Genomic DNA, 26,761 nt, shown 5'->3' with positions numbered 1-26,761 from the left:
CATCCTTTGTTTTGTAGTTAATTGACTGGGATAAAGTAAGGCCTACACAACCTATTCTTTATTCCTGGGATATTTTTCTACTATAATGTGTTACATATTGTAAATGAAATGAAAACGCATGGCGCACTGAGGAATAAGCACATATGTCTATGTTAACCACTTTAAAAAAATGATGTTCTTGATTACCCTAGTACCTTGCATGTTATTTTCTTTTGTTTTCACTGCAGGTGCCATAAACTAAAAGTGATTATTTGTTATTTTGACAAAAGGTATATAGCAAGCCTAATGATCATTTAGAGATTCGAGATAGCTCAGTATATATCATCATATATATATATATATATATTATAATATCATCCTACTATATATATATATATGCATTAAGTCTTGCCGAACTGGCTTCAGAATTCAGACCCCTGACCAATTCTCTCATATTACCGAATTACAAATGGTACATTGAAATTTCGTTCTGTTTGATATTTTATTTTTAAACACTGAAACTCAGAATCAATCATTGTAAGGTGACATTGGTTTTATGTTGGGAAATATTTTTAAGAAAAATGAAAAACTGAAATATCTTGCTTGCATAAGTATTCAACCCCTGAAGATATCATTTAAATATATCTCTAAATCATTTAGGGCAGTGATTCTCAAACTTTTTTGATCTTGGCACACCACACAATAAACAGTATAGCTGACAAAAAATAAGCACATAACAAATGACTATAATATTAAGGACAACCATAGACTTGGGCCTGTTTCTGTGAGCAGTTAATTTAGAATTGGAGTTTCAAAGAAGGGTTCTAGTTTACTTTTCATTACCACAAATTTACAGAGAGGGAAAAAAAATGGATTGTTTTATTTTTAAATTGATAATTACAGCAGAAATTGATTTATGTGAATGAATAATCCATGAAGTTACAATACACCCATGAGGTACCAGCACAGTCGGAACTACGAATCTCCAGCTCTAATCTTTATAAAGGGAATGTTTGGATGTTGCATGCTTTTTACCATGCAGTTGTATTGTACATTCCTTTGTCACATTTGATCTTTTCGGAGGCATGACAGTGGACAAGTGGCTAGAATTACAAGAAAAAAAAGCAAGAGACAAAGATTTAACAAGTCAACAACTTCATGAAAGAGCAGAAAACTAAAATGCTTTGGCAGCTGGTGTTTTTATTGAATTCATCAAACATAAAGAAATGGTAATCGACTTAAAAACAGCTTGAAAATCTAACGGTCTGTTACGATCATTTATGCTTCGGTGTGTAATTCAGCTAGTCAAGAGTACTCAATTTTGTTAAGTTAGCCTCTGTGCTGGTCTCAATCGCTCCGTAAATAGTGCTGACATAAACCGCAGTGGTAGCCTGTTAGTGACCAAGCACTTAAATTTGCTAATATTGTGTTTCTGTATTAGCTTCTCCAGGTCAGCAATAGTAATGCGTGGACAGTGAACTTTGTCTTTGCCTCCTTTTCTGTATCTTTTGATTATCAACAAAACGACATGATTGGCATTTTTAAATGCTTGGTCACGAACAAGGCTAACATTGCGGGTTACGGAGTGATTGAGACCAGCATGGAAGCTTCATTCATTTTAATTAATTACAATAAACGGAAACTTTGAAAACCTCCAGTTTAATGTTTACAACAAATATAACCTTGTTTGAGGGACTATTTTGTCTCCAAAGTAGAGAGATATATAATCTAATTTTTTTGTTTTATCTTTTAAATAAAAACAATTTTATTTTTATTTTTTTATTGTATGTGTTTTATAAGCGGTATAACACTCCAGGCCTTGTGCGTTGCTTCACTTTGTGCCTCCAACCCAACTACAGCAGTATGTTAATGTCGTGTTATCCCTTACTTTACAAGCTGCTGTGTTCAGTGCATGTGAGCACAACACACGGAAACTCCCTAGTAAAGAATACATATGACAGAGAGTTTAGATCTTTTTTTAACGTAATTATGCAACCTTTCCTCAGACCACCTGAAAGGAGCCACAGGTTGAGAACCACTGATTTGAGATATCTCAAAATAGCTTCCTGTTCATTTAGAGATATATCTAGTAACTTCCTGTTCATTTAGAGATATCTCTAAATCATTTTAAGATATCTCAAAATAACTTCCTGTACATTTAGAGATATCTCTAGTAACTTCCTGTTCATTTAGAGGTATTAGAGATGAACAGGAAGTTTTTTCACGATAAAAATGAACTTCGTGTTCATTTAGAGAGAGATATCTCTAATAACTTCCTTTTCATTTAGACATACACCCACGCCTCGTTGTATCGCCCCTCGCTATTCTGCTTATTCGGATATATACTGTCTAACTGCATATGCCAAAACTGCAATATACATAGACAATTACACTTAGAATTATTGTTTATTTTACTTTGTACTGCTTCCCACAAACTAAAATATTAGGGATGCACCAAATCCAGGATTTAGTTTCAGATTCGACCCGAATACCTACTTTTTGAGCAGGTTTCAGATTCGGCCGAGTACTTAGGATTCGGTGAACCAAATCCGAGTCCTACATCCGCCCCGACACAAGTCCATTTTAATGCATCCCTCCAGTGTGTTCAGTTCTTATTTAAATAAAAGAATCGAATCTGGTATTGAACTTAACTTGTATTTAATAACAAAAACACGTTTAATGAACTCTGTCGATGCTCTCAAATCCCTAAATTACTGGTGGTGTGCCCACTAAACACGTCATGCAGCTGCTGAACGCAAACACACCCTCGTGTGCAACAGCACATTCACATCACACTTCTCATGGAGTAAAGTTATGCAGTAAACCTGTAATATATTGTAACGGCAAACTGTTGTAGTCTTTTATGCTTTGTTGATTTATCTGTCAAACGTGTGCTAGAGATCACACTGATATAAATAATAATAATAATAATAATAATAATAATAATAATAATAATAATAATAATAATAATATATATATATATATATATATATATAATATATATATTTTTTGTAACTTTACAACTGTCAGTTGTGCAAGACGTTGTTGAACAATATGCTTTAGTAAATTAAATTACATTATTGTAATGTGCTAATACAAGTTAAACCATTTGGGAGCTGCTGTGTTTTATTAACACATATTTCGTAGTCTATTTGATGTGTGTTACACAAACGATGCATTGAAATCAAGGTGGGTTTTTATTTCGCAGGGAGATTCAGGTCACTCATCAGGGTAATTTTTTCCTCATAGCTCTCAGATAGGGTTGTCAGCAGGCTCCAGAACCTCAGGACACTAAGGAAGGTCAGGTTTTTTAACTCCCCTCTCTAAACTGCAACGTATTCAACGTGTAAAGTGAGTGTGAATTGCTTCAGCAGTTTGTAATTGTATTGAATTGTTTGTGGTGGAGATTGGATCTGGAGAGCCTCGTAACAACGATTAATCGTATTGCTTGAACAGCATCTATCAAAATAGTGCAACACCATTATTATAGATAACTTTGCACTCACCTGCACTCTTTCATTTAACCCTGTGACAGCAGATAAAGTTTCTATTTGTTTAATATTTCTTGCTTCACACAGTCCCGCCCAGACTCAGAAAGCCAGTCAGCTGCTGCATAGGTCTGATTGATGGAAACGATCCTCGCAGGCGTGTGTATGCTTTTGGTAACAACTATAAAACAATTCGACAGTTCGCAAAATTCACACTCACTTTACTGAATACATTGCAGTTTAGAGAAGTAAGTTACAAAACCTGACTTTCCTTAAAGTGGCCCGAGATTCTGGAGCCTGTGGCAACCCTCCTCTCAGATCAGGCGACACAGGCTGAAACGTCATTAAAGAAAATAGCGGGTTACGGCAAAGACGCAGCCCTTGTAAAGGTAAAGTAAACGGTTCTGTATTTTGACCTTTCTGTTGTGGGGGAGGCTAGCGATAAAGTGTACATTTCAAACTGAAATTCGGTAATAAAAATACTATTAACTAAAAAGCTCAAAACTATAGATTGTGCACGTCCTTAGTAAGTAGCTGCCAGTCTGTTTTTCATTCAATAATTTCTTTCAGTTTTCTTGACAGTTTTTGTAGGTTTGGTATTCAGACGAATCTTTTGAGATGGATTCGGTATTCCACTGAATCCAAAAAACTTGGATTTGGTGCATCTCTATAAACTATACAGAACAATTAAAAACAAAATATTAATATCGTACTGTTATCATATACACATGCATTGCTCACTAACACAAAGCAAATTAAATATCTACGTGCTGAAGCGTTTTTTTAAGCAATGCACGAGCAAACGTCACAGGGCAGTGACGTCAGCTCCGTAGCAACACGCCTCCTATGCAGTGTTGCCAGGTCCGCGGTTTTGCCGCGGAATTGGGCTACTTTAAAAAGACAGCCGCGGGAAATGTTTAGGAGTCGCTGGTTGCTACTTTTTGGCCTACTTTCAAGTGGTCTCGTTGTTTTTTCGGCTAGTTGTCATATGAATGAAAATAATAACTTTATTAAAATCAATAAACTTTTGCAGCCTACCCGCTGCAGTGCACACAAACAAGGTAAAACTGTGTTTCCCTATAAAATAACATGTTGTTCATGACCACAACCACCACTGCGCATGACCATACGCGTGGACAGGAGAGACGAACGATTGTGTTAATTGACAGTGAAAAGCAGCCATTTTAAGAAATGGTAGAAATATCCAAACCGATAAAAAGCAGGAAAAGTAAAGAAGTTTAAGAAAAGTACAAAAACAGAGATGCCACTGGGTAAGTGGACTAAATACGGAAAAAAACACTGCAAAGACAGGGAGAAAGAAAAAGGGTTAAAAGAGTGGATGAGCAGCGTACCTGGCAATGACTCAAAAGCACAGTGTAGGTACTTTAAATGTGAAGTCCGAGCACATCGCAGCGATCTGTTAGCTCACTGTAAGACAGAGAAATACACTAGTTCTGGGTTTTAGTGGCGAAACACACCGATTCAGCTGGTGATAAAGATTTCACTGAACTTGGTCTTTTTGCCTAATCTCTTTTAGTCCTACCATTTAGCAATGCATCAGTGGAACAAGCATTTTTCACAAATGGCCCTAATCAAAACCAAACTACGAAACCGAATGCAAGAGAAATTGTTGGAAAACATTGTTAGGGTCAGAGCATATATGCAGTGTAATAAGATGTGCTGCAACCAATGTCAGCCGTCCAAAGCAATGCTGTCACTGTTTACAGGCGACCTCTATGAAGCAAATAACGCAGAAGATGGTGCCGACTCAGAGGAGCTTTTTTGAAACTAAAACAAATATAAGAAAAAATATAAAAATGTTTTATTTTGTACATACTTTTTTCTTTGTACATATTTAAAATGGACTTGAGATACACCTTTATGGTGATAACAGCTGGCCCTTGCACGAGGAGATTGAAGTTAAAAATGTTTTAAGAAGTTAAAAATGTTTTTATGTGTAATATTTCAATGCATGGGGCATACTTTCAATTAACTTTTTTCTGTTTATTTAACAAAAAAGGCAAGCTGTTGGCTCTATTTTTGCAATTTGTTAAGGTGCATTTAATTGATGTGGATGTTTAATTGATATAATTGATGTGATCATCTAATTTGATTGGTGGTATAACTTTAAAAGATTGAAGTGTTTTCTTATTTGGGAAACAGTAGCAGCATTAAAGGAATCACACTGTAATCCGGTTGCTGGTGTGAATGTTGATTGTGCCTTCAGAGTTTCGTATGATTTTTTTATTTTTTAATGACGTGTGGATGAGCTGTGCTGGGGCCTGTCATTTTTATCACATCTATACTAGATATCTTTTCTTATTAAAACTTTTGATTTTTTTTATGTATTGGGCTACATGTTAATAGCAATAAGGTTGGTTTCAGTAAGAAAAATTGGCTAGTTTTGGGCTATAAACACTGTAGAAATCTGGCAACCCTGCTTCTATGTTGGGAATGGATTCCTGACAAGATATGGCGCTTGTGGTGGTGGATCTTCTCTCTCAGGCAGTCAGACAGACAGCATCTCCTTCGCCGAGGGTTGCACTGGCAGCTGCCCCTGCTGCTGCTCTCCGCTGTCGCTCTGCTCCCGACTCACGCCTCTCGCAGGATCCCTGACGAGAGCTGGCATTTGCGGCGGTGGCTCTTCTCCCCCAGTCAGTTGGACAGGCAGCACTTGTATCTCGGGGTTTTGTATTGGCGACTGTCCCTGCTCCCGCTCTCAGGAGCCCTGAAAAGAGCTGCCGCTTGCAGCGGTGGCTCGAGGATCTTCAGCCATATCTCCTCCAGCAGGTGGGGGCAGTACACTAGGTAGTGCTCATGCGATCCGCAGACACGGCACACAGTGTCCCAAACGCTGCCCCGTAAGTCTTTCCAGCCTTCCTCTTTCTATGTAGCGGGCAGGGGTGCGGGGTGTTGCAGCAGCGGCAACACCTCCTCGGCGACATAGGAGATGGCACCGTCTCCCTAGCTCTCCACCGAGTCCTCTGTGCATAGAGTGCCGGGGATGCATGTTAGCTTCAGATTTAACCATGCAGATTTATCTGTTATCGAAATGTTGGATACCCAAGTGTACATTAAAGATTCCGTGTATTTTTTCAGATTTATTTGTGTCAGCTAAATGTTGACTCTTCAAGTGTAAAACAAAGATTTAAAGACTGAAGCATTTTTTTTTCTAGATTTAATAATCATATTGACTTACAGTATTGAATTTGTAATATGTATCTTCAATATATACCATGTATATGTAAATTCTAGCTGAAAGTACACATTTGAAAACTTTTAAGTATGTTTTTGTTAACATTTATGTGTTAAGCTAAATTCAGGATTTCAGTTAAATCCTGAATAAAATACCTGGCAAAATATTTGTTTATTTATTTATTTATTTATTTATTTGCACTGGTGCCCCATAGACAGGTCGTGGCCAAACACTTCAAGACAAGTTGTGAGCTAATTTGTTTAAATGATTGCAATTGTTTGTTTTTGTGTGTGTGTGTGTGTGTGTCAGTTAATTGTTTTTCTCTCCTTAGCTGAAACCCACCAGTATATGAGAGCCAGAACACAAAACATATAATACACTTGCATTACTGCCAGTCAATGTGAGTGCCATTTGATGATGCCAGTGTAGAAGTTATTATGCAAGCATGTATTGACTTAATTTACTTGAACTGAAAAGCATGGGCCATTGAACTAAAGCAGCGCTTAGTCAATTATGAGCTGTTTGTGTGTATAGATTGAGTGCCAGTATGAATTGTTCACAGATAACACTAACGCTAAGCTGTTACATTACAATTTCACTTTTTATATTTTTTAAGCAGATGGCCCAAGTTAAAATCTACATTCAAGGCATAAGTGTTAAGTTAATATGAAATGCAAACGTTCCCCCGCTCCCTTGAAGCATCTGTCAATATGGCACCTCCAACGCAACGGTGAATATATGCCTAGGGTACTCTGCATACGTCTGAAAAATATAACGCAAGTTTCCTCACAACCAACAGCTCTGTGGTTTACTTACTAAGCAGTCGGAAGGCTTTATGACTCACTGTGAGACTCCTGACTGCACTATAATGACACCAGCTCACAATATATTAAAAATAGGGATATATATTTTTTTTTAAATCTTGAGTTCCATGAAAGGTTGAAATTATTATTATTTTTTAGCTCTTTTTGTTCCTGTGCCAAAAGGCAGCAATTACCGATAGAGTATTTGAGTCTTTCAAAATACAGACTCTCTTTAATTAGGGAACAGAATATTCAATACTTAAGCAGCTTACAGTATTACCTCAATACTGGTAAATGTGCTGTACCTCTCCACCTTTGTTACTGTAGACAACATTGTTTGCTGCTTCCATTTTGCTTTTCACAAGGATAAGCTGTAACACTAAGCAACCTTAACAGAGAGTGAATACCTTTCAGAAACAGACACCTTCTTAAAAGCTTAATACAAGTGGTTAATGCAGGTGCTTTGTTTAATATGTTTATTTTCTGACTTTTTATATGAATTTGGTTTTCATTTAATATGGTGAAGGATGTATTAAAGTTCTCACCCGTCTGCAAATGGCAGTAACCCTAGTAAGAAATGCCTCGGTGTTCCACTCCCGCAAGAAGAAGTGTGGCTGTGACCCAAATCGGAGACTACAGCAATGTAAAGTACACAGAAACCATACACACACAAAAAACAGTCAATTAGGAAAGCTAAAGGAAGGTATTATACTGTATTTGGGTATTTAGAAATTCCAAATGGCTCATAAGCTGCCACAAGCTTCTTTGAATCAGAATATGATTCTTTATTGAATGCTGTAGTTTATGGAAAGTAATGCAGTCCTGTGTACACTGTAAAAAATGTCCGTGAATTCAACGGTAAAATTCTGGTAAACAGTGCAGGTAAATTGCCTTCTATTAGAAAATGACAATTTACCTTAAATTTAACAGCAAATTACCTTCATACTAACATTTCCTTAAAAAAACAGTGTTTTACATTTTAAAAAAAGCCATTAAATACCATAGCTATTACATCTAATTACGTTCAAACCGGAATCCCAGAACCCATTGCATGGTTGATTGCAAATATCGGCATTTTAACCGTGTTATTTGTGTTATTGTGTGTTAAATGTGCTGTGTGGTTGCACAATTATATGTAAATTTACGTGTCCTTTGTGTTCCCTCACCATTTTATGTTTTGTTCCTATTTTGTGTGGTCACCATCTTGTGGTAGGTCAGATCTTGAAGTGGGCTACCCCTCTATTTGTTTGTTTGTACCTCTGTTTTCTGTTGAGTTCAATACTGGCAGCATTGTAGCTTGGGAGGTAAATTTGAGGTGTGACCATTGCTGGCTGAAACTTGCTGTAAGAGCAGGGGTTTAAATGCTGCTAACCCTAATCCTAATGCATAGAAACTCTTTTTATTAAGTAATTTGCTAAAATTTAGTAGTTGTTTGTTTTTATGGTATTTTAATGTAAATGTATGTTTCTTAAATCTCTACAAAAAAGATTACCCTAATGTATGTAAAAACATGAAGTATTATGATACTATTTTCTATAGGGTATGTTACTGGCAACCCAGCTGCCAGTTTTTTACTGTAAAAACAAGTTATTTTTTTTTTTATTTTTTTTTTTTTACAGTGTACGGTATGTTTCAAATTACTGACTAAACAATCTCAAAGTTGAATTACTGTAGCTCATGGTATGACACGGGAAGAGTCCTAGTTTGTGTCAGAGCTTGCCTTGGCGGCAACAGTGGAAATTGATTACACTCGTCAGGATATTTTTAATACCTGCCCAGCTGCTGAGCAGGAATCCTGGCAGCCTGCTTGCCAGTTTAGCAACTCAAGTACTTTGGAAAGTCATTCAGATTGTGTGAACTGGAACATTAGCTGGGATATTCAAAATAAGGCTGGATTAGCCATTGGAGAAAGCTGGGTGCTAAAGTTGCAGTACAAAGCAGGGGAAAACTAAACAATGCAATCGCATAGGATCACAGTATTCTAGATTCATCCTTTGTCTTTCCACGGCACCTACTTGTAGCAACATATATAGTCTACGGCACCCTAAGTGTTCCCCTCTTGTGAATACATACTGTAATATACTCGAAACCGCAGACACAGACAAATTCAAGAGGGGTGGCAAACTGGATGAAGCGAAAAGGTTTAAACAGTTTCAGAGTCCATACAGCTGTGAGATGTGAAGTTAGTGGCTCCTGTCATAGGGCATAAAAAGCAATTGAATCCCCAAATAGTTTATTTTGTACTGCCTTGCTGGTTTTCGTAGAAATCGATTTAACATACTGTTTTATTTTTCGCTTGGGACAGTAAAGCACAGTGATCACACTGGGATGCATATGGTTATGTGTTTTATGTTGTCCATATATTAAAGGGTTTTACCTTCACATATATTTTAGAACACTACAACAGTCTAAATGTGCATCTTTGAATTAACTTCCCAACAGGTTCCAGCAGTATGCATTAGCCACATACTAGCATTTCAGACCTAATGGTTTAGTGCTGGCACGTATGAAATAAGTGCAAATCTGGTCTCAAAACATTCATTTTAAAAAAGTTAATTTTAAATTAATTCCTGAGAAGAACGACACTGATAACATTCTGGCTCTGCTTTTAGTAAAAATATGCTGCAGTGGAACCCCTGTTGATGTTCTGGAATGTTCACAATAGTACATCAGACAAGAAGGTCTAATTAAGTACCTAATTACATTTTCAAAAAATCTAAACACAAGGAATTTATTAATATTATTTTATTTAGCAGACTCCTTTATCCAATGTGACTTACAGAGACTACAAACTAGTGCATCCTCTTTTGAGTACTGAGACGTTCCTGTAGTCGGACCAGTGAAATTTCACCCTGGCTATGAAGCACAACACATAGAAAATTGATCTTTATTATCACTGTGGGTAGGATAACACCAAGACGGATCATTTTCTGGTTTCAGTTTCTTATGTTATATTGAGGCATCATAAAAGCATCTGAATATTTGCAGAATTAAGTTACATTTAGACTTAACTTTTTGTGGTTAACAAAAGGAGAGTAAGCTATCATAACGATACAGTGTAGTTAAACAAAACATTCAAATTGATGGCAGTTAAAATGCTCAGAGAATGTCAGAGTAGCCTGTCCTCAAATGAGGACGTCGGCTACTCTTAAAAGTTTAAAAGGTATGTACTGCCCAACCTGTATAGTGCCGTATGCACAGAAGTAGCCCAGAAATACTAAATAATGCAGGAGATATTATGCTTTTGGAATGACACACACACACATCACATATGCATTCTTGATAAGTTCTAGCCCACTGTTAGACAATAAACCCATTCCGTCTATAAAATAAGTCCACACAAGAGCAATCCTTTCTTCAGCAAAGCATTGACACATTTTCATCTGTTTCATTAATAAAATAATGATGCTATCTGTAACTACTGTACACAATAAAATACATATTTTTAAATAGTTAAACAACAATTGTATTAACATGTAATCTGTTGTAAGCTAACCAGGAAAGAGTCTCCGTGACATTCATTAATCAAGACACATTTGTAGATTTAAAATGCAGAGGGGCCAACGTCATATTTTATTGACGTCATTTATGAACATTCCAAAAATAAGTTGAATTTGACTTATTCTGGGAACATAAAATATAGATCCAATAGATGAAAGGCGTTTGTACGTCAACTCTTCAGAATACACAAGTTCACATATTTTATTCAGCAGCTTAGTGTGGAACTCTGTGGAACTGCATAGAACATACCCTCTATTGGTGGTTGTATTCTAAAAGGGGAAAAAATAATCTTTGGGTACAGAACGTAGGAGGAAGTTGTGGGAGGCAGAGGCCTGAGTATTTTTAGCTTTAATTCTCAATGAAGCAACTAGAATCGATAAACAATTGGAGCTGTAATGTTTCTAACAAACGTCACTTCCATGACATGCGTAACCATCACACATTTTAGCATGAACATTATCACATTCAGTTAGAATGAGTACTTTTTTTTTTTTTTTTTTAATGAGGATGCTCAGTGGCTTTGACAGCCAATAAAATAACGCATTCAAAAATCTGCTTTGTTTCTCTTTTTCCAAGTGATTAAAACAGGGGATATACTGTAGCAGACTCTGGATATAAAGCAATGCAGAGGAAGCACCTTCTCAAGGTTGTTTTAATGTGTGTTTCCCATATAATTTTAAACAGTATGAATAAATTGAATTTTATAAACCAATTGTGTATCCCTCAGTTATGTTCTCTCTCTCTCTCTGTGTGTGTGTGTGCTCATTTATGATTTGTGAAAGTTTTCAAACCATAAATTGAACAACTTATTCTATTTATTATATATAATTCTATGATACCTGGGGCAGTTATGCTATTATGCTATTTTTTCCACTACAGAAGCCAGTAACTTTAAAATGACTAAGTGGCACAATTCATTAACCTTACCACGGGCTGGAGGACAAACATGTACTAGCCAATGACTTGAAAGTCCCCTGGAACACATACAGTACAATAAGCTAATTATTCACAGTTACGCTTACAGGGAAAAGACAAAGTTTCTCTCGGTGCAATCATCAGTGTTCACAGTTCATGATTGGCAGGGCAGTTTAGGTATTATATATCTTACCTTTTTATCTCTCTTAAATGTATTTTTAATCACATATATTCCTTAATCCAGCCACACACACACACACACACACTGCAATGGATATCTATTTACTTTCATAATTTAGCTGCCTATCAATTGGTTGTGCCCAGGGCTGAAATATGATAATTTATTTTATATATCTATATATTGTGAAAGATCTGGGACACAGCTCCAATTGAGAAAATATACAATATCCAGTTACAGAATTAGATCACAGCACAAAAGCTCATAAACAAAATACATAAATAAAAGGTGTTCTGCAGGATATAATGTTATGAAATGAGTCTCTGATTTTATGTTGTTATTATCATGTTTCAGGCAAGAATCAATTGTACAGTAATGGCATAGTATACACCACAATAGGCCAGGGATTTTGAAATGCCCTGTATAGTACACAGTACTTTTGCACATACAGATATGTACACTACATGCATGTACCATATGGGTGGAACACATGCTTACTATGTGGATAGTCATTTATCTTCCCACATACTTCAAAGATCAATTAAAATATTGATGTGGTCTTGCTTGTTTCATTATTTCAGCTTCTATAGACTTCTTAACTGGGCTTCTGCCCTATTCCTGGCTTCCCTGAGGTAAGTGTTGACTAACTATCACACACCTATAGAGTGTAAAACTAACTGAATTGCATTTCAAAAGTGTACCACCACTCAAAGCTCACAATAAAAGCTTAAAAAACAGAATCATTTTCTATGAGAATTCAGTTAATTTGCATTCTGTTCCTGGTCTCAAATAATTATTCAAAGTAAATCAATATACATGAAGTCATGAACCTGTTCTAATTTGTAAAATGTTTTATTCTGTTTTAGAGTTAGACATTTCATGTTTTACTCTCCCCTCATGGACCACAGATTTTTTATTTGCTATGTAAATAAGTGTGGTAGATCCGATCTCGAGGGTCTTGCTCTGACAATAAAGCATGTAGTGGGAGTCTTTATTCCCATCCCGAAAGATAACAATAAATAACAATGAGGAACACTTCATTTCATGACATCCTATGATAATGTTTTGCTCAAGGGTGTGGTAATGTTGTATAATGGAAAACACGTATTCCTATATAGAAATTTGACATACTGTACGTTAGATTGTAGCATACTGTGGTGAACCTCTGTCCCCGCAAGCAGGGGCTTACCACAGGCAGAGGTGTGACGCGAGCCTGGAGCATAGCACCAATACCGCTGTACTAAAGAGCCGGGCTCCCTTGCAGGAGCAACTATCGGGCATGTGTCTTCATGTTTTAGATTGCGTTACCTACCAGCCCTGACCCATACCCCTGTGCAATACAAACAGCAACCATAACTGTAAGGCAGTTTGGCATGGCTGGAGCCCTGCACATGATAAGGGTTTTTTTATGTTAATGTATATTGTAAATAGTGTGTGTTTATTATAATTAATGAAGTGCCTGACACTCCTAGGAGAGCCTGTCTGCTGTATATGATTCCTAGCTGTGGATAACCAGCAGGTAGGTGTGTTCCAGAGGGTATAAAAAGGTCCCAGTCCAGGTCCCGGTTATTCACCTCAGGGCTGCTACAAAGCCAAGGACAATAGGCCAAACATTGTCCACACTACCCAGAAAGATAGACCTAAAGACCTTGCTGTAATCCTCTGATCGATGTGAGAGTGACCCGGGATCAGAACGTAAAGAAACCAAAACAGCCGATGGCCCTACGAGTAGCCAGAGTCGGGGCTTGTTTAGTATTGAACAGAAAAGATTAGCTCAGGGATTGTAGATCCCACCAAGGTATAAAGAGCGAGGTGAAAGTGGGACCTCCCATCTACTAGGAGTGGGGCACCTTTTATTTTATAATTTTCGTCTATTGTTTTATTTTGCCTTTTGTACGCCGGGCCGTATGTCCCATGTGACGTTACCATTGCTGGCAGTGTTATGTGGGGTTCCTGTATGTTTTGTCTGTGTTTATATAAATAAAACCTGCGCGCCCGGGCCGTGTCAACTACAACCTGTGTCTCAATCTCCTGCATGTCACTCAGCAGCGAATGCACGCACCCATGCGGCAGTAGCCTGTCACATGCAGTTAACAACTTTGTTGAACAATTAGCACATTTAAATAGTGAGATACATAAACTCCAAGACACCAACCTCATTAATATCAGTCATCGTGTAGTGTTATAAAAAGCTGTGCATTTTTATTAGAATGATTGTAAAAATGCCTGTGGATGTGATGTCCCGTGTAGTGGACTTATGTCAAACAACATAATGCTATCACTAAAGTAACTGTACTTGGTGTGCTTAGAAATCATCTGTATAACCTTTTGAAGTTTCAGGTTTCAGCAAAGATCTGCAAACTGTAAAAACAGTTTTAAAGATGTGATTTGTTTTCCCCATAGACTAGTATAATATAACATCACATATTTGAACTATCAGTTGACTCAATAAGCTGCAATGCACATGTTGAAACATGTGTACCTAAAAGGGCCTAAAGCAATAATAAAAAAGGTACGTTTGACTGTGAGTATCACTGTCATTATTGTCACAGATGGTATGTCTTTAAAAGCAGCACCTAAACTTGTGGCAGGTGATGGCGCCTGACCGCAAGCCAAATATTAACTGATGCCAGCCCGTACCCAGCTGTGTACCAGGCGCCTTGTGATTAACAAAGGAAATCCTGCACCGTGTTATATGAAGTGTGTACACTGCCACAAGCTCTCTCTGCACGTGGCAGCTGATTCCCTGACCTCTTTCTTGTAACTGATGGATGATCTCATTCTACAAACCCCCCCCCCCCCCCCCCCCCCCCCCCCTTCTTGAATATTTTACGAATTTTTAAAGAATTGCTTGTCACACACTGAAGCTTTTGATAAATATATCGGCACTGTGCTTTTTCTGTTCCTCTCAAAGGGAATTACTCTAACCAGTTATGGAACAGTGTAGGTAAATAACAGTGATCTACAAGACCGTTATTGTAGCAGTGTTATACCAACACCTCTGACATACACTTCTTGTAAGTGATGTGAAATTGCATACGCAGAATTAAACTGCAGTACTAATTTAAGAACATTAATAGTCAAAATAACATCAGCATGTAATTTGATCAATTCCTTCTCTTGTCCATGTCCTTTACTACTAGAGGAAGTTTTTTATATGACAACAGACCTGCTGAAGCTCATGTGAAATGCAATATATATATATATATATATATATATATATATATATATATATATATATATATATATATATATATTATATATTATATATATATATATAGTGTATGTGTGTATTTGTTTATGTTAGACAAGGTGTACATCCTCTCCAACATTTAGAATGAAGGCTCATACCTCGCCAGAACAGAGACCCAGCTGTCAAGAAGGTAATGGGGAAGTGGTGGAGAAAGACTTCCACAGCATCTGGGAAAAGTGTGCTGGATCTTTATACAATTGGCTATAAAATCAAGGGCCTCGGTCTTGCGTCTGGAACTACTGCAAGTTTCTAATCTAACATGTTGTCAACTGCTGTTACTATTTATAACCAATCTGATCAGCAGGGATCTAATGAGGGGTTGTCAAGACATGCAAATGAGCTGGGGATTCCACTCCACGCTGTGGTGGTGCCATGGTTGCTTTCCAATCGTGGCTTGTTTACTCATTTATTATTGTGTTTTGCATCCAGATATTTGAAATTAAATAACAAGCTAATTATCAGTTTTTTTTTTTTTTTTTTTTAATAGTGTATGCAAAGCAATTATAGCTTCTGATCTGCCCTGACCTGGCTGCATTAGAAGTTAATAAACAAAATCTTATTTAAATCATCTAGCGTCTCACAGTTACCATCAGTTTTACACTAAGTTCATTTTATTGAGCAGAATTCTGTTTTATTAAGGTAGTAGTTAAACTCACACCATATACAAAATATCAAAAAACTAAGAAATCATCAGATGGCAGGAAATCAGACTTTAGACAGCCGCAACAATTGATTTCTTATTATATTGAATAACAGATTGGATACTCATCCAGCTGCAGTACTCACATGAGTGCTGTTTTTATTGGCATGCTCTTGTATCACTAGGAACTGTTTTGATTTTAGTTTGTGTTTCCATAAGACAAAGACGGGCCATATATAAACTATGCTTTCCCTTAGGAATTAAAAACAACAGTACAATTTAGTGTGTCTAGAGAAATATGTGGTTCTCAAAAAACTCCATAAATGAGTAAGGAAGCAGGGAGTTCCCTCCAACCCATAAGTCTTACTTATAAAACCATTCTTCTTCTTCTTCTTCTTCTTCTTCTTCTTCTTCTTCTTCTTCTTCTTCTTCTTCTTCTTAATAATAATAATAATAATAATAATAATAATAATAATAATAATAATAATAAACGTTTCTTTAACCATCATGTCAGTGTGATAATAGTAACAGTATGATTGTTGATATGCATGCCAACAAAACGTTACTTTCAAGCTTTGTTTATTTACCCAGTCTAACATACCCTCTGTCTGAAAATAATTTACTGGTCAAATAACTACATTCTATCCTTGAGCTATGCATTGCTATGGGAACACAGCATAAACCGTGCTTCGTAGTAGAGGGAGGTGAACCGTTGAAATTGTTGTTGATAAGAGAATGCAGGAATGTACCTTTTTTTTTTAAGGAAATGCAGACGAACATAGAAATTAAAAATGTCATTAAAACTCAGAATGATATAGCTAAAAAGCCTTTAGATTTAACTGGTGTTATTCAGGTAAAACCTATTCATATTTAAGAAATAATGTAAGTGTGAATGCACTCTGAAGGTGGATTGTGGATGGATTATGGGATGAGATTGAAAGTTCAGTCCTTTCCACAGTCACCCTTGATTGCTGGCAGACACTGTGCAAACACTATTGCATTTAACCATACCCATGTAATTTAACATGGTTTAGGTTGTACAGAAAAGGATGGGGCACTATTATGACATCCACTGAGCAGTGCTAAATACATAAGCAAGTATTGTTCATTACAGCCACTGAACCCGATGAAGGTGCTTCGATCTCCTGGGATTTGAGCTGAAAGGGCAGTCCTCTGAAGGACGATATGCATTTCATTTCTCTATATAGCAAGTCTTGACTCCTGGGCTTTTTAAAAATATATACAGTATAAACAAAACATATTTTGGGCAGCCTCTTGTTGAAAAGTCTTTTCTATGTGTGCTTGCTTCCTGAATTAACATCGTTGAGAGTCTGTTAAAACTCACCTGCTATTGTGGACAATACCCCTTTCTTTGTGACAGTCACACAGGCCTCTGTTGTTAAGAGCTGTTATATCAGAATACCCCTTTCTTTGTGACACTCACACAGGCCTCTGTTGTTAAAAGCTGTTATATCAGAATACCCCTTTCTTTGTGACAGGTTACACATGCCTCTGTTGTTAAAAGCTCTTATATCAGAATACCCCTTTCTTTGTGACAGGTCACACATGCCTCTGTTGTTAAGAGCTCTTATATCAGAATACCCCATTTCTTTGTGAAATTCACACAGGCCTCTGTTGTTAAGAGCTCTTATATCAGAATACCCCATTTCTTTGTGAAATTCACACAGGCCTCTGTTGTTAAGAGCTCTTATAGCAGAATACCCCATTTCTTTGTGAAATTCACACAGGCCTCTGTTGTTAAGAGCTCTTATATCAGGCAAGTCTCTTTAGTTTACTGTTACGCAGCTGGTAGCCTTACAGTGTAGCTTGTTTCAAGATGGTAAACTCAAATAGGTGACGGTATCAGTCAATTTGGCCTTTACCCTTCACCTTCAAATTAGTGGTATAGTATGCACTTTTCTGTCCTTCTGACTTACTCCCTGTCTTGTGGTTATGGTAGCCAGCTGATCACCACATGCACTGAACCGGCCTATATAAAGAAGCAACATTCGACTCAAACATCCAGTAACGCTTACATCAAGCTTTTACTTCTTCACATTCACAAAACCAGTCAGAAATGTACTTCAACATATCTTCTCATTACAGAATTACAGAACATAACATTTTAGAAGAGAGCCAGTCTCTCAGAAAGAAACAGTGAAACAGCTACAAGTAATATTAATCAGGGGTTTCCATACCTGTACAAGATTCCACCCTTCAAGTGACTCAGCAATGATGGACGTCACTGACGGGCAAACTCCCCCAAAGATCATCAGGTGCTTCGGGCCATAATATATGGCATCAAAGAAGGCCTTCAGTCCCTTTGCATTGTCACACTGAAAGAGAAAGAGGGAAATATGTGTTAGATATATTTTGGAAATGAATTATACAAGGCTGATCTGTTCACAAACTGATACATACATTGAACACAAGAAACCACTCTAGTTAGATCACTGGACCGATCTTAATAGAGAGTAGGTCTTAATAGAGGTGAATGTGTCTCTGAAGTGTAAGCTGATTGTGGTAGTAATGGCAAGGTGTGATCTTTGTATTGAACTGGTCACAAAGAGGTCAGCTTTGCTGTGGCTCGACCAGCTCTTATGATCATAGACAAACCACTGTTAACCTTGATTGTCATCGACGTTCCTTCCATTTTTGTTACCGTTGTTGTTCATGCATGAAGACCCATGAACAGAGCAAGGATCTGACATGCTATTTACTATGTGTGAGTTTACAGCAGGTCAAGCCCATGAACAACAGATCAACATGCTAAAGGCAGATGATCGTCTTCATGTGGCAAAACAGTTTTCCATGCCTGCAGGCACTAATGGGTTAGGCACAAAAAGATCTGGTTCCTTGAAAAGCCAGCTAGGACTTCCTCCATTTTAGCAGCATTATTATTTTCACTCTGAGCTCCTGTGCCACAACCCCTTGAATTTATATTTCAAAGGAATGGAAAACTGTGCAATAAATCTGATCAATACTAAAATGGTACAGCTGTATATCTTTGGGATATTACAACATTCAAAGCTATGCCGTTTTCATTTTTCTTTTTATAATTACAATAATGAACAAGTACCTTGTATTAGAGAGTGGGGGTATTTCTACTTTGTAAATAAAATGTATTTTTATTTATTTCATTTAATTTATATAGCACCTATGTTACAGAGGTGCTTTACAGAAAACATAATACACACACAGCATAATAAAACATTAAAATAGTATTAAAAGACTATAATAAAAAGGCTATTTTAAATAAAAGTAAATACACTTTGAATCGTATATTTAAAAAAAAGGAATAATGGATATCAATAATAAAAAGACTATAAAAAAAGGCTTGTGTATATAAATAACTTGTCAATCTTGACTTAAAAACAGCAAGACTCCTAGCTTCTCTGACAAAAAAAGGCAAAGCATTCCATAAAGCAGGAGCCTTATAAGAAAAGGCCCTTCCTCTCATACTATTAGTATTTACCCTTGGAATAACCAAGAGCCCTGCATCCTGAGATCTAAGATTCCGCTTAGGAATGTAAGGGATCAGCAGCTCCTGTAAATAACTGGGTGCTAATCCATTAAGGGCTTTATAAGTTAAAAATAAAATCTTAAAATCAATTCGAAACTGCACCGGAAGTCAGTCTAAGAAGGCCAAGACCGGAGTAATATGTTCACGTTTTTTGGTTTTAGTTAGAATTCTTGCAGCAGCATTCTGAATAAGCTGCAAGCGAGACACCAAATACTTTGCAATCCCAGAAACAAAGGCAAGCATTAGCCTGTCAGCATCAGATACAGAAATAATAGATCGAAGTTTAGCTGTATTTCTCAAATGATACAAAGATGCTTTAGTATTTTTGCTAATATGTGACTCAAATAATAGAAAGTACTTGCTTCAAGTTTTAGTTCTGAGGAAAAGCTGCTAAGATATATTTTATATAAGTCAATTTTTTTAAATTGGTGCTGAGAACCCACAAGCATGACCTCCATTTTGTCAAAATTCAACATCAGAAAATTCTGTGACATCCAGCACTTTCTGTCCACAAGGCAAGCAGCTAATAACGCCCCAGTAGAGGGATTGTCTGGATTGAAAGACAAGTACAGCTGAGTATCATCTGTGTAACAAAGGAAATTCACTCTATGCCTGCGGATAATATCACCTAATGGCAACATATAAAATGAAAACAAGAGGGGACCTAAATAAAACCCTGAGGAACACCAGAGACAACCTCTGACAAATCAGACTTCATCTCCCCTACGTACTAAAACCCATCAGAAAGATAAGACCTAAACCAAGAATGGACACCGCCTGCCAAACCCACTAAACTCCCAAGCTGATTTAATAAAATGGAATGGTCCACAATGTCAGGCAGTGCAAAGATCAAGAAGAATTATAATTGAAGGAAAGCCAGAGTCGGAGCGTATTAAAAGATCATTTACTACCCTAACAAGAGCCGTCTCAATGCTATGTGCAGATCGAAATTTATAACATAGTCATGTAGTGTACAAGGCTGTCCTGTATCTGCATTGCTTCAGAAGGCAGCAATTCACATCCCCATGGCAACACCCCTAGCTCCTGTAACTATTAAAGCATGTGAAGAGGGTCTACTGATTGCAATATGAGCTGGTAACTCGTTCCAGCTTGATTTGCAAGCTTATAATGATAGTTTAGGCATGTAAACACGTTTATCAGCTCATTCACACAACAGCCAAGTCTTCTGCAGTATTACTCATCAATTCTCACCTAGCTTTCACTTCTGATTATGCTTGGATAAGCTGCCTCTGCTATAAACCTACTGTACATACTTCTGCCTAGGATTTATCCCAAAAAACACTAGTGATGAAAGGGCTGTATGTCTTTTTTAAACATTCACAGTACTAACGCAAACAGAACTTTAATGTAGTATTGTTTTTTACAAAAAAGAATAAGTACAGTTGTGCATATCAGCTTCGCTTTAAAAGTTAATTGGTCTGACAGTGTGTTATGAAAACATTTTTGCAGATTTTCACATGTGAATGTATTGAAACGGAGTAATTATTTTCAACTTAAAACAATAGGTGTAATAATGGTTAATGATTATTTGTTTAATGGCTATTCCATTATCATGATGTGTCATTAAAATGTATATTAATCTCTACTAAAAATGTCATTATTTTATGAATGGATTTTTTTTTTTTTTTTTTAATAAATAATTTGGATGGAATTCAATGTAAAATGTAAAACGTACTATTTTAATGGATACAGACAAGCTCTGCAAGCCGGCAAAGGAATCAAATCCAATGCATAAGTTACTTCTGCTAAAAAATACATTCTGGAAAACCAGTCACCTTACATGGACAAGGATGTGTTGTCTTCAGGTATGGTTGGAATGGCTGTGCATTGAAGTCATTGCTTTTAAATACAATGGCTGCAGGCAGTTTTGGGACCATTTTGGGACTCAGCAAAGACACCATTGGAGCCATAACATTGACACGGAAAGATCTTATTCTTCATCAGTCATATTACTTTAGTATCTTTTAGCCATTTCAAAATAGATGCTGGATATTGAGAGGTCCTCTCAGTTATGATTTGTGGAGAGATATCCCACAGAATTGCTGTTGTTCAACGCAGGGACTGCTTCTGACCAGTGCACTATTGGACTAGAGAGGAAAATCAGATAGGGTGCTCTTTAGGGTGTCATGATCCAAGGCTGTAAAATGTCTATTTTAATGTTATTTCAATGGTATGTATTTGTTTTCTGCTGTGGCAGCAGGTTTTGTCTCTTGCCACTTTCTTCTTTTCATCTAGTTACCAATAATCTACAATCCTCTTCACTTAAGGATTGAGAACGTTTACCTTCTGGAAATAACTACTTAAAAAGAGGATATAAACAAGCTTGCTATAAATAAATATGCATGGTAACATAAGAATTAATTTAAAGTTAAATATGAATACAGTACTATGTTTACAAAGCAGGCAAGCAAAATTAACCTCAGCGTATAAAAGAGCAAGCATACAATTTTGCTGCTATTCAGCTAGCTCCAGCACTGTCCACCTGATGCAGTTCCAGTAATACACAAATGAATGATCATTAGCTCTTCAGGTCAAACCAAATCCTGTTCCAGGCAGCTCCTTTCAAGATTATATGAAATCTTCCAGAAGTCAAAGCAGCCGCCTCTAGCTTGATCACATGCTGTACAGATTTGTAGAAATAAGACTCAAGCATCTTAAAAACTATTGTAATGCCTCGATGACTATTATAAGAATTGTTAGTTGCCTTTAATTCACTCTCCATACACTATGTTTCTTTATGTGAAACCTGTTCATCTCTGCAACAACCGGCAAGGGTATTTAGGTCATTGTCAACAACCGCCATACAAAACAAGAAGGAAGCCTGGCACCTTACAAAAAATGTATGAATAAGGAGGCATGTTTTCAAGTGATGCCTTTTTTGTACATTTGGTCTCACTGAGTCTTTGTGTGGGGTTCCCATCACATAACCACTATCAATCTAACAGTGTCAATAGGGTTCTGTAGCATCCTAATCAGACAGAATAGGAGATTACATGACTAGAATACACACATGCCAACAACATGCAGGAAAGATGACTGAAAATCAACAGCAATCCAAGCAAAATTCCACTTTATGTATTTTTAAATTATAAAAAAAAATATAAAGAAATTATAAAGAAGTTAAAAAGAAATACCTACATGCTTTGGTTGGTAAGAGGATGTGCATTAAACAAAGGCAGGTTTTAAATATTTTTACATGGAAAATGACCTTAACATTCTTACATGTTTGCTGACCTTAACATTCTGAAACGCGTGTCATTCTCTTGACATTATCTTATCATGTAGTGTTATGGAACCAGACACTCGCAAAACGAAACACTCAAGTCAATTAAAGTCAAGAAAATGTACTCTCTTTCAATGCCCAATCATCAAAACCCATCACAATCCTTTTGACTTGAATAAAGACTTTTATTTCCATATCTTCTCTTTTGTTGTTTTGTATAGTTTTCCTATGAAGGCATATTACCGTGTTCCTTACAGGCTTTGGCCACATCACCATGGAAACCTGTCCGATACTATGAAAAGATAAATTAAGGAAAAGAGGAGTCTGTCAATGACAGCTATATTTAGCAGTTACGAGGCGTAGTATCTAAGGGCAATTAATCTTGTCATCAGTAATCTTATCGTTAATAGCAACGCGAGGTTCATTTATAAAAGATTATTACAAAACCTGGATTGTCTTCCATTGCAGGCACGGAAAAAAATCTCACAACAGTGCATAGCTTCCCGGGTGTCCATTTGAAAAAAATGTAAAGAATTGTTTAACCTCCAGGTTGCTATGGGAAATGGAAATGGTGTTTTTTTTTTTCAACAGTCTCACACTGATCACAGCAGCCGAGGCAATACGGCCTTCTCTTGCAAATTCACTCCACTGGCAACCATCAAGCCTGGCTGGTGTCATGTAACCAAACTCCTGCAATCATATCAAGAAACATACAACAAAGATACGGCATGCCTGCACTTGGAATAGTATCTTGTAAAAAAAGTATTTTGGCAGACTTCTTTACGTAAGCTGCACACTCCTAGCCTATTATTCTAAATATACAATGTCTGTTCTAATTGACCACAACATTTGTAAGATCTGCAAAGATAAAGGGGATTTGTTCAGTTGGCCTCGTGCCTCATTATTCACAGCAATGCACTCTATGCCACGGCTTTGTGCTTGATTTTGTGTAGCTAGAAGAAATAAATGCTTTTCTAACACCCCTTCGAGTATTCCTGTTTTGCATTTGATTTAGTAAAAATATTTCATGGATGCAACCAATTGTAGTCGAGAACCCCCCGCACCCTCATTTGGATGTCACCCCTGATCTCTTATCAGAGATTACCACAATACATTTAGGATTTTCAATGCTTACTTATGCATTACCATTATTCCATTATGTTTTCTAGCACTTTGCTATGCTTTTACTGTTGCTTTTTTGGTTTGTTTTATAGTATAGTGCAGGACACCTTGGCAAACAAGCCGTGTGTCCTTTCTCATATATTTAATAAAAGAAAACATTGTGTGGTGGATTTGTCAGATTTCGTCATTTTGTACCTTTACAGTACTGATTTAGACACACTATTAATATTAATACATGTAATCTTATCCAATGATTTCCTACCTCTCCAAGGAATAGCATTGCGTTCCATGGCCTCTCCAAGAAATAGCATTCTTTTTAATTTGATTACAGAGAGAGATAATAAGCTTTCAGTTACCTATCTGGCAAGATCCTCCTGCCAATGACAGCCTTGGGCCCAGATACTCGCTGGGTCCTTCAAGAGAGCCTCGATCTCGACCCAAACATCAGCATAGTCATATCAGAAGCTCTACTTTTAATGTATGGAGGAGACCAAACTGCCTCTTGTCAGCCACATTGTTTAATACAGTCTGTTGCAGATTTGTGCTTCTCTATTACCATCTCCATGTACTGTATTTAAATAGAACGCATTGAAATGTAAGCAGGTGACCAGACATACTGCAGTTAGTCAATGTATTTTATGTTGTCGTGTCCATATCAGAAAACTAAATTCACAGCTGCCATTTTCAGTTTTTCTTTGCGTCAGTCAAAAAAAAAAAAAACGTGTATGCATTAATTAAATTGCGACACAAGTTTTTGCCTTTTGCTAATGCAGTGCTGTGTTGTGTTTACCTGTCACTGAAATTCAATTGAATTGTGCCGTAAAACGGAAATACAGCATGTCCTAAAGGGCAGTTCTGAATGCGTGGTGGTTGAGGGTAGGGTGAGAAAGCTTGCATTGCAGGAACCTGTGCAGCAACAGCTCAGTGGATAATATGAGGTGTGCACAGCACAGCACAGCACTCTTAATCCAAATACAAAATGCAAAGGAAAACAAAACAAGCCGTATCTCCAGATCTTGTTTTGTGGCACTTGAAGGGTCTGTAAAAGACCAGTGGCATGTGGTGAGAAAAAAAAAATGCGAGCATTTCTGCCTTTAGTCTCTCCCTGTATTGATGGAGACATTGGCTTCTCCTGGGACAATACAGTACAGAAGTACACAAGTACCACTGCATGCCTACACTGTTGTAAAATGAGGGGCAATCCTCAAAATCAATACCTGCCAAACAGTGCTCTCGGGAGCGATGCATGCTTGGAATAGCTCAGCTTAGTTACTGTACCGATTTGCTAAGCAAAGGTCATTGTAATTTACAAGAGGCCACACTGAAACTAAACTTGGGATTCCCAAGTAGTCATAGCTTATAGCTACTGCCTGTTGTTTATACCCAATTTTACAAGCCATTATTTGTATTATTGAACAAAAATTGATCAAATAAAATTGCATGAATAAATTCATATAGAAATAAGGAAAGACAAAAAAAAACAAAAAAACAATACATAAATAGTAAAAAATGACCATTCTTCTGGTTATGACTAAATCTATATCTTAAGTATAATTTATCAAAAGGTAATAACATTTCTCCCCAAAAATGTTTATTGTGTATATGGAACAAGCAGAACAAAGCCAAAAGGCAATGCATTTATTTTCACATATTTCTAATGAATTCTTTATGTATTTCAGCTTCATAGCCCCATGGACATGAATAGAGAGTGAATCGTGCATAGCCTAGGGACAATTTGAAATGTAAATGCAACCAGACATCTATAGTATTATAGAATTGTATAGTATTTTGGATGAGCAGTACTGTACCACAAGATTGAACAACACTATACAAGATTTGCAGTAATGTAATCAAAACGTGTCCTAAACATTATGTTCTATAGAGTACTGTATGATTTTTGGAATTTGTTAACTGTGAGGCACTGTGTAGCTAGGCATGCTTTTAAAATATTTTAAAGGAACGCAATCCTACTGAGAAAGCGTGGGAGTGCTTTTGAACAAAAGAGACAGCGAGAGCACTGAAATGACTCCAGCGACAGCATTCACAGTCTTTACTGATTGTGTTTACTGTGGGCTGTTACACCTGCCAAGTCAAATCCATCTGAAGTGAGACTCTGGACAGCGAACCACTTAATGGAGATAACTTTCCCATTTTCATAGGGCAAAAATAACTTATGTTGAACAGGGTCTACAAACATTATAATAATGAATTATGAACAAGAAACTACACAATGTCTATGAGGTTATGCTATAATAGGTTTGAGGAAAATTGAAACAATTGAAGCTAGATTAAAGTGATTAATCCCTCTTCTACATAATACATACTGACTATCGTCCCACATAGGTCAAAGGTGTGATTACACTACAGTGCTAATTAAAAAGTTAGACCTAAAATGAGGCGCTAAATGGCTTTCCTTCCTTCATTAAGGCCCTGGTATTTTTGCTAAGATATTTGAATCACAATGGGTGAGATTCTCAAAGCTGTTTACTCCGTTAGGATTTATTTGTTTCTGAAAGGAAAATAAAAACACCAGTTACAATTCTGAAACTATTAAAAACAGCTTAAAACAACTTGCCTCTAAATTAAATATTTTATTTATTTATTTTTATTTTTTCTGATTTGGTAACACACTTAGGTAAGAAATCTGACAACTGGGCATTTGCAAAGATTTAAATTGATTTAAAACAAAATAATGGAACACTCTTTACTGGACTCCAGAGGTACTGTAAGAAAATCGATAATAAAACCCAAATGCATAACTCAGATCACCGTTTTACGTTTTTTTTTTAATTGCTTCAGTTTTTCAGATCTTTCCTTCACCAATCATAGAAGGACAACGCTCCTATGTTGCTTCTCACTGAAATCTTCTCTTTAAGGACATCTATATTACAAACTTAAAAAATAATATTTCAAAATATA

At 36.8% G+C, this 26,761-nt stretch overlaps 1 protein-coding gene across 1 annotated transcript in view; it reads right to left on the bottom strand.

Annotated features, from left to right (window-relative positions):
- LOC121313661 (gamma-aminobutyric acid type B receptor subunit 2-like) overlaps window positions 1–26,761 on the bottom strand; it is a 319,270-nt gene that overhangs the window by 235,809 nt on the left and 56,700 nt on the right. The window contains exon 2 of the mRNA XM_041246430.1: window positions 18,152–18,289. Within this exon, the coding sequence (XP_041102364.1) occupies window positions 18,152–18,289 (138 nt within the window). The remainder of the gene's footprint in view (window positions 1–18,151; window positions 18,290–26,761) is intronic.

This window comes from Polyodon spathula, chromosome 3 (assembly GCF_017654505.1).
Source record: "Polyodon spathula isolate WHYD16114869_AA chromosome 3, ASM1765450v1, whole genome shotgun sequence".
In the NCBI taxonomy this organism is placed as follows: Eukaryota; Metazoa; Chordata; class Actinopteri; order Acipenseriformes; family Polyodontidae; genus Polyodon; species Polyodon spathula.
The sequence above is the reverse complement of the archived record's forward strand: the minus strand, read 5'-3'. Positions and strand labels throughout refer to the sequence as shown.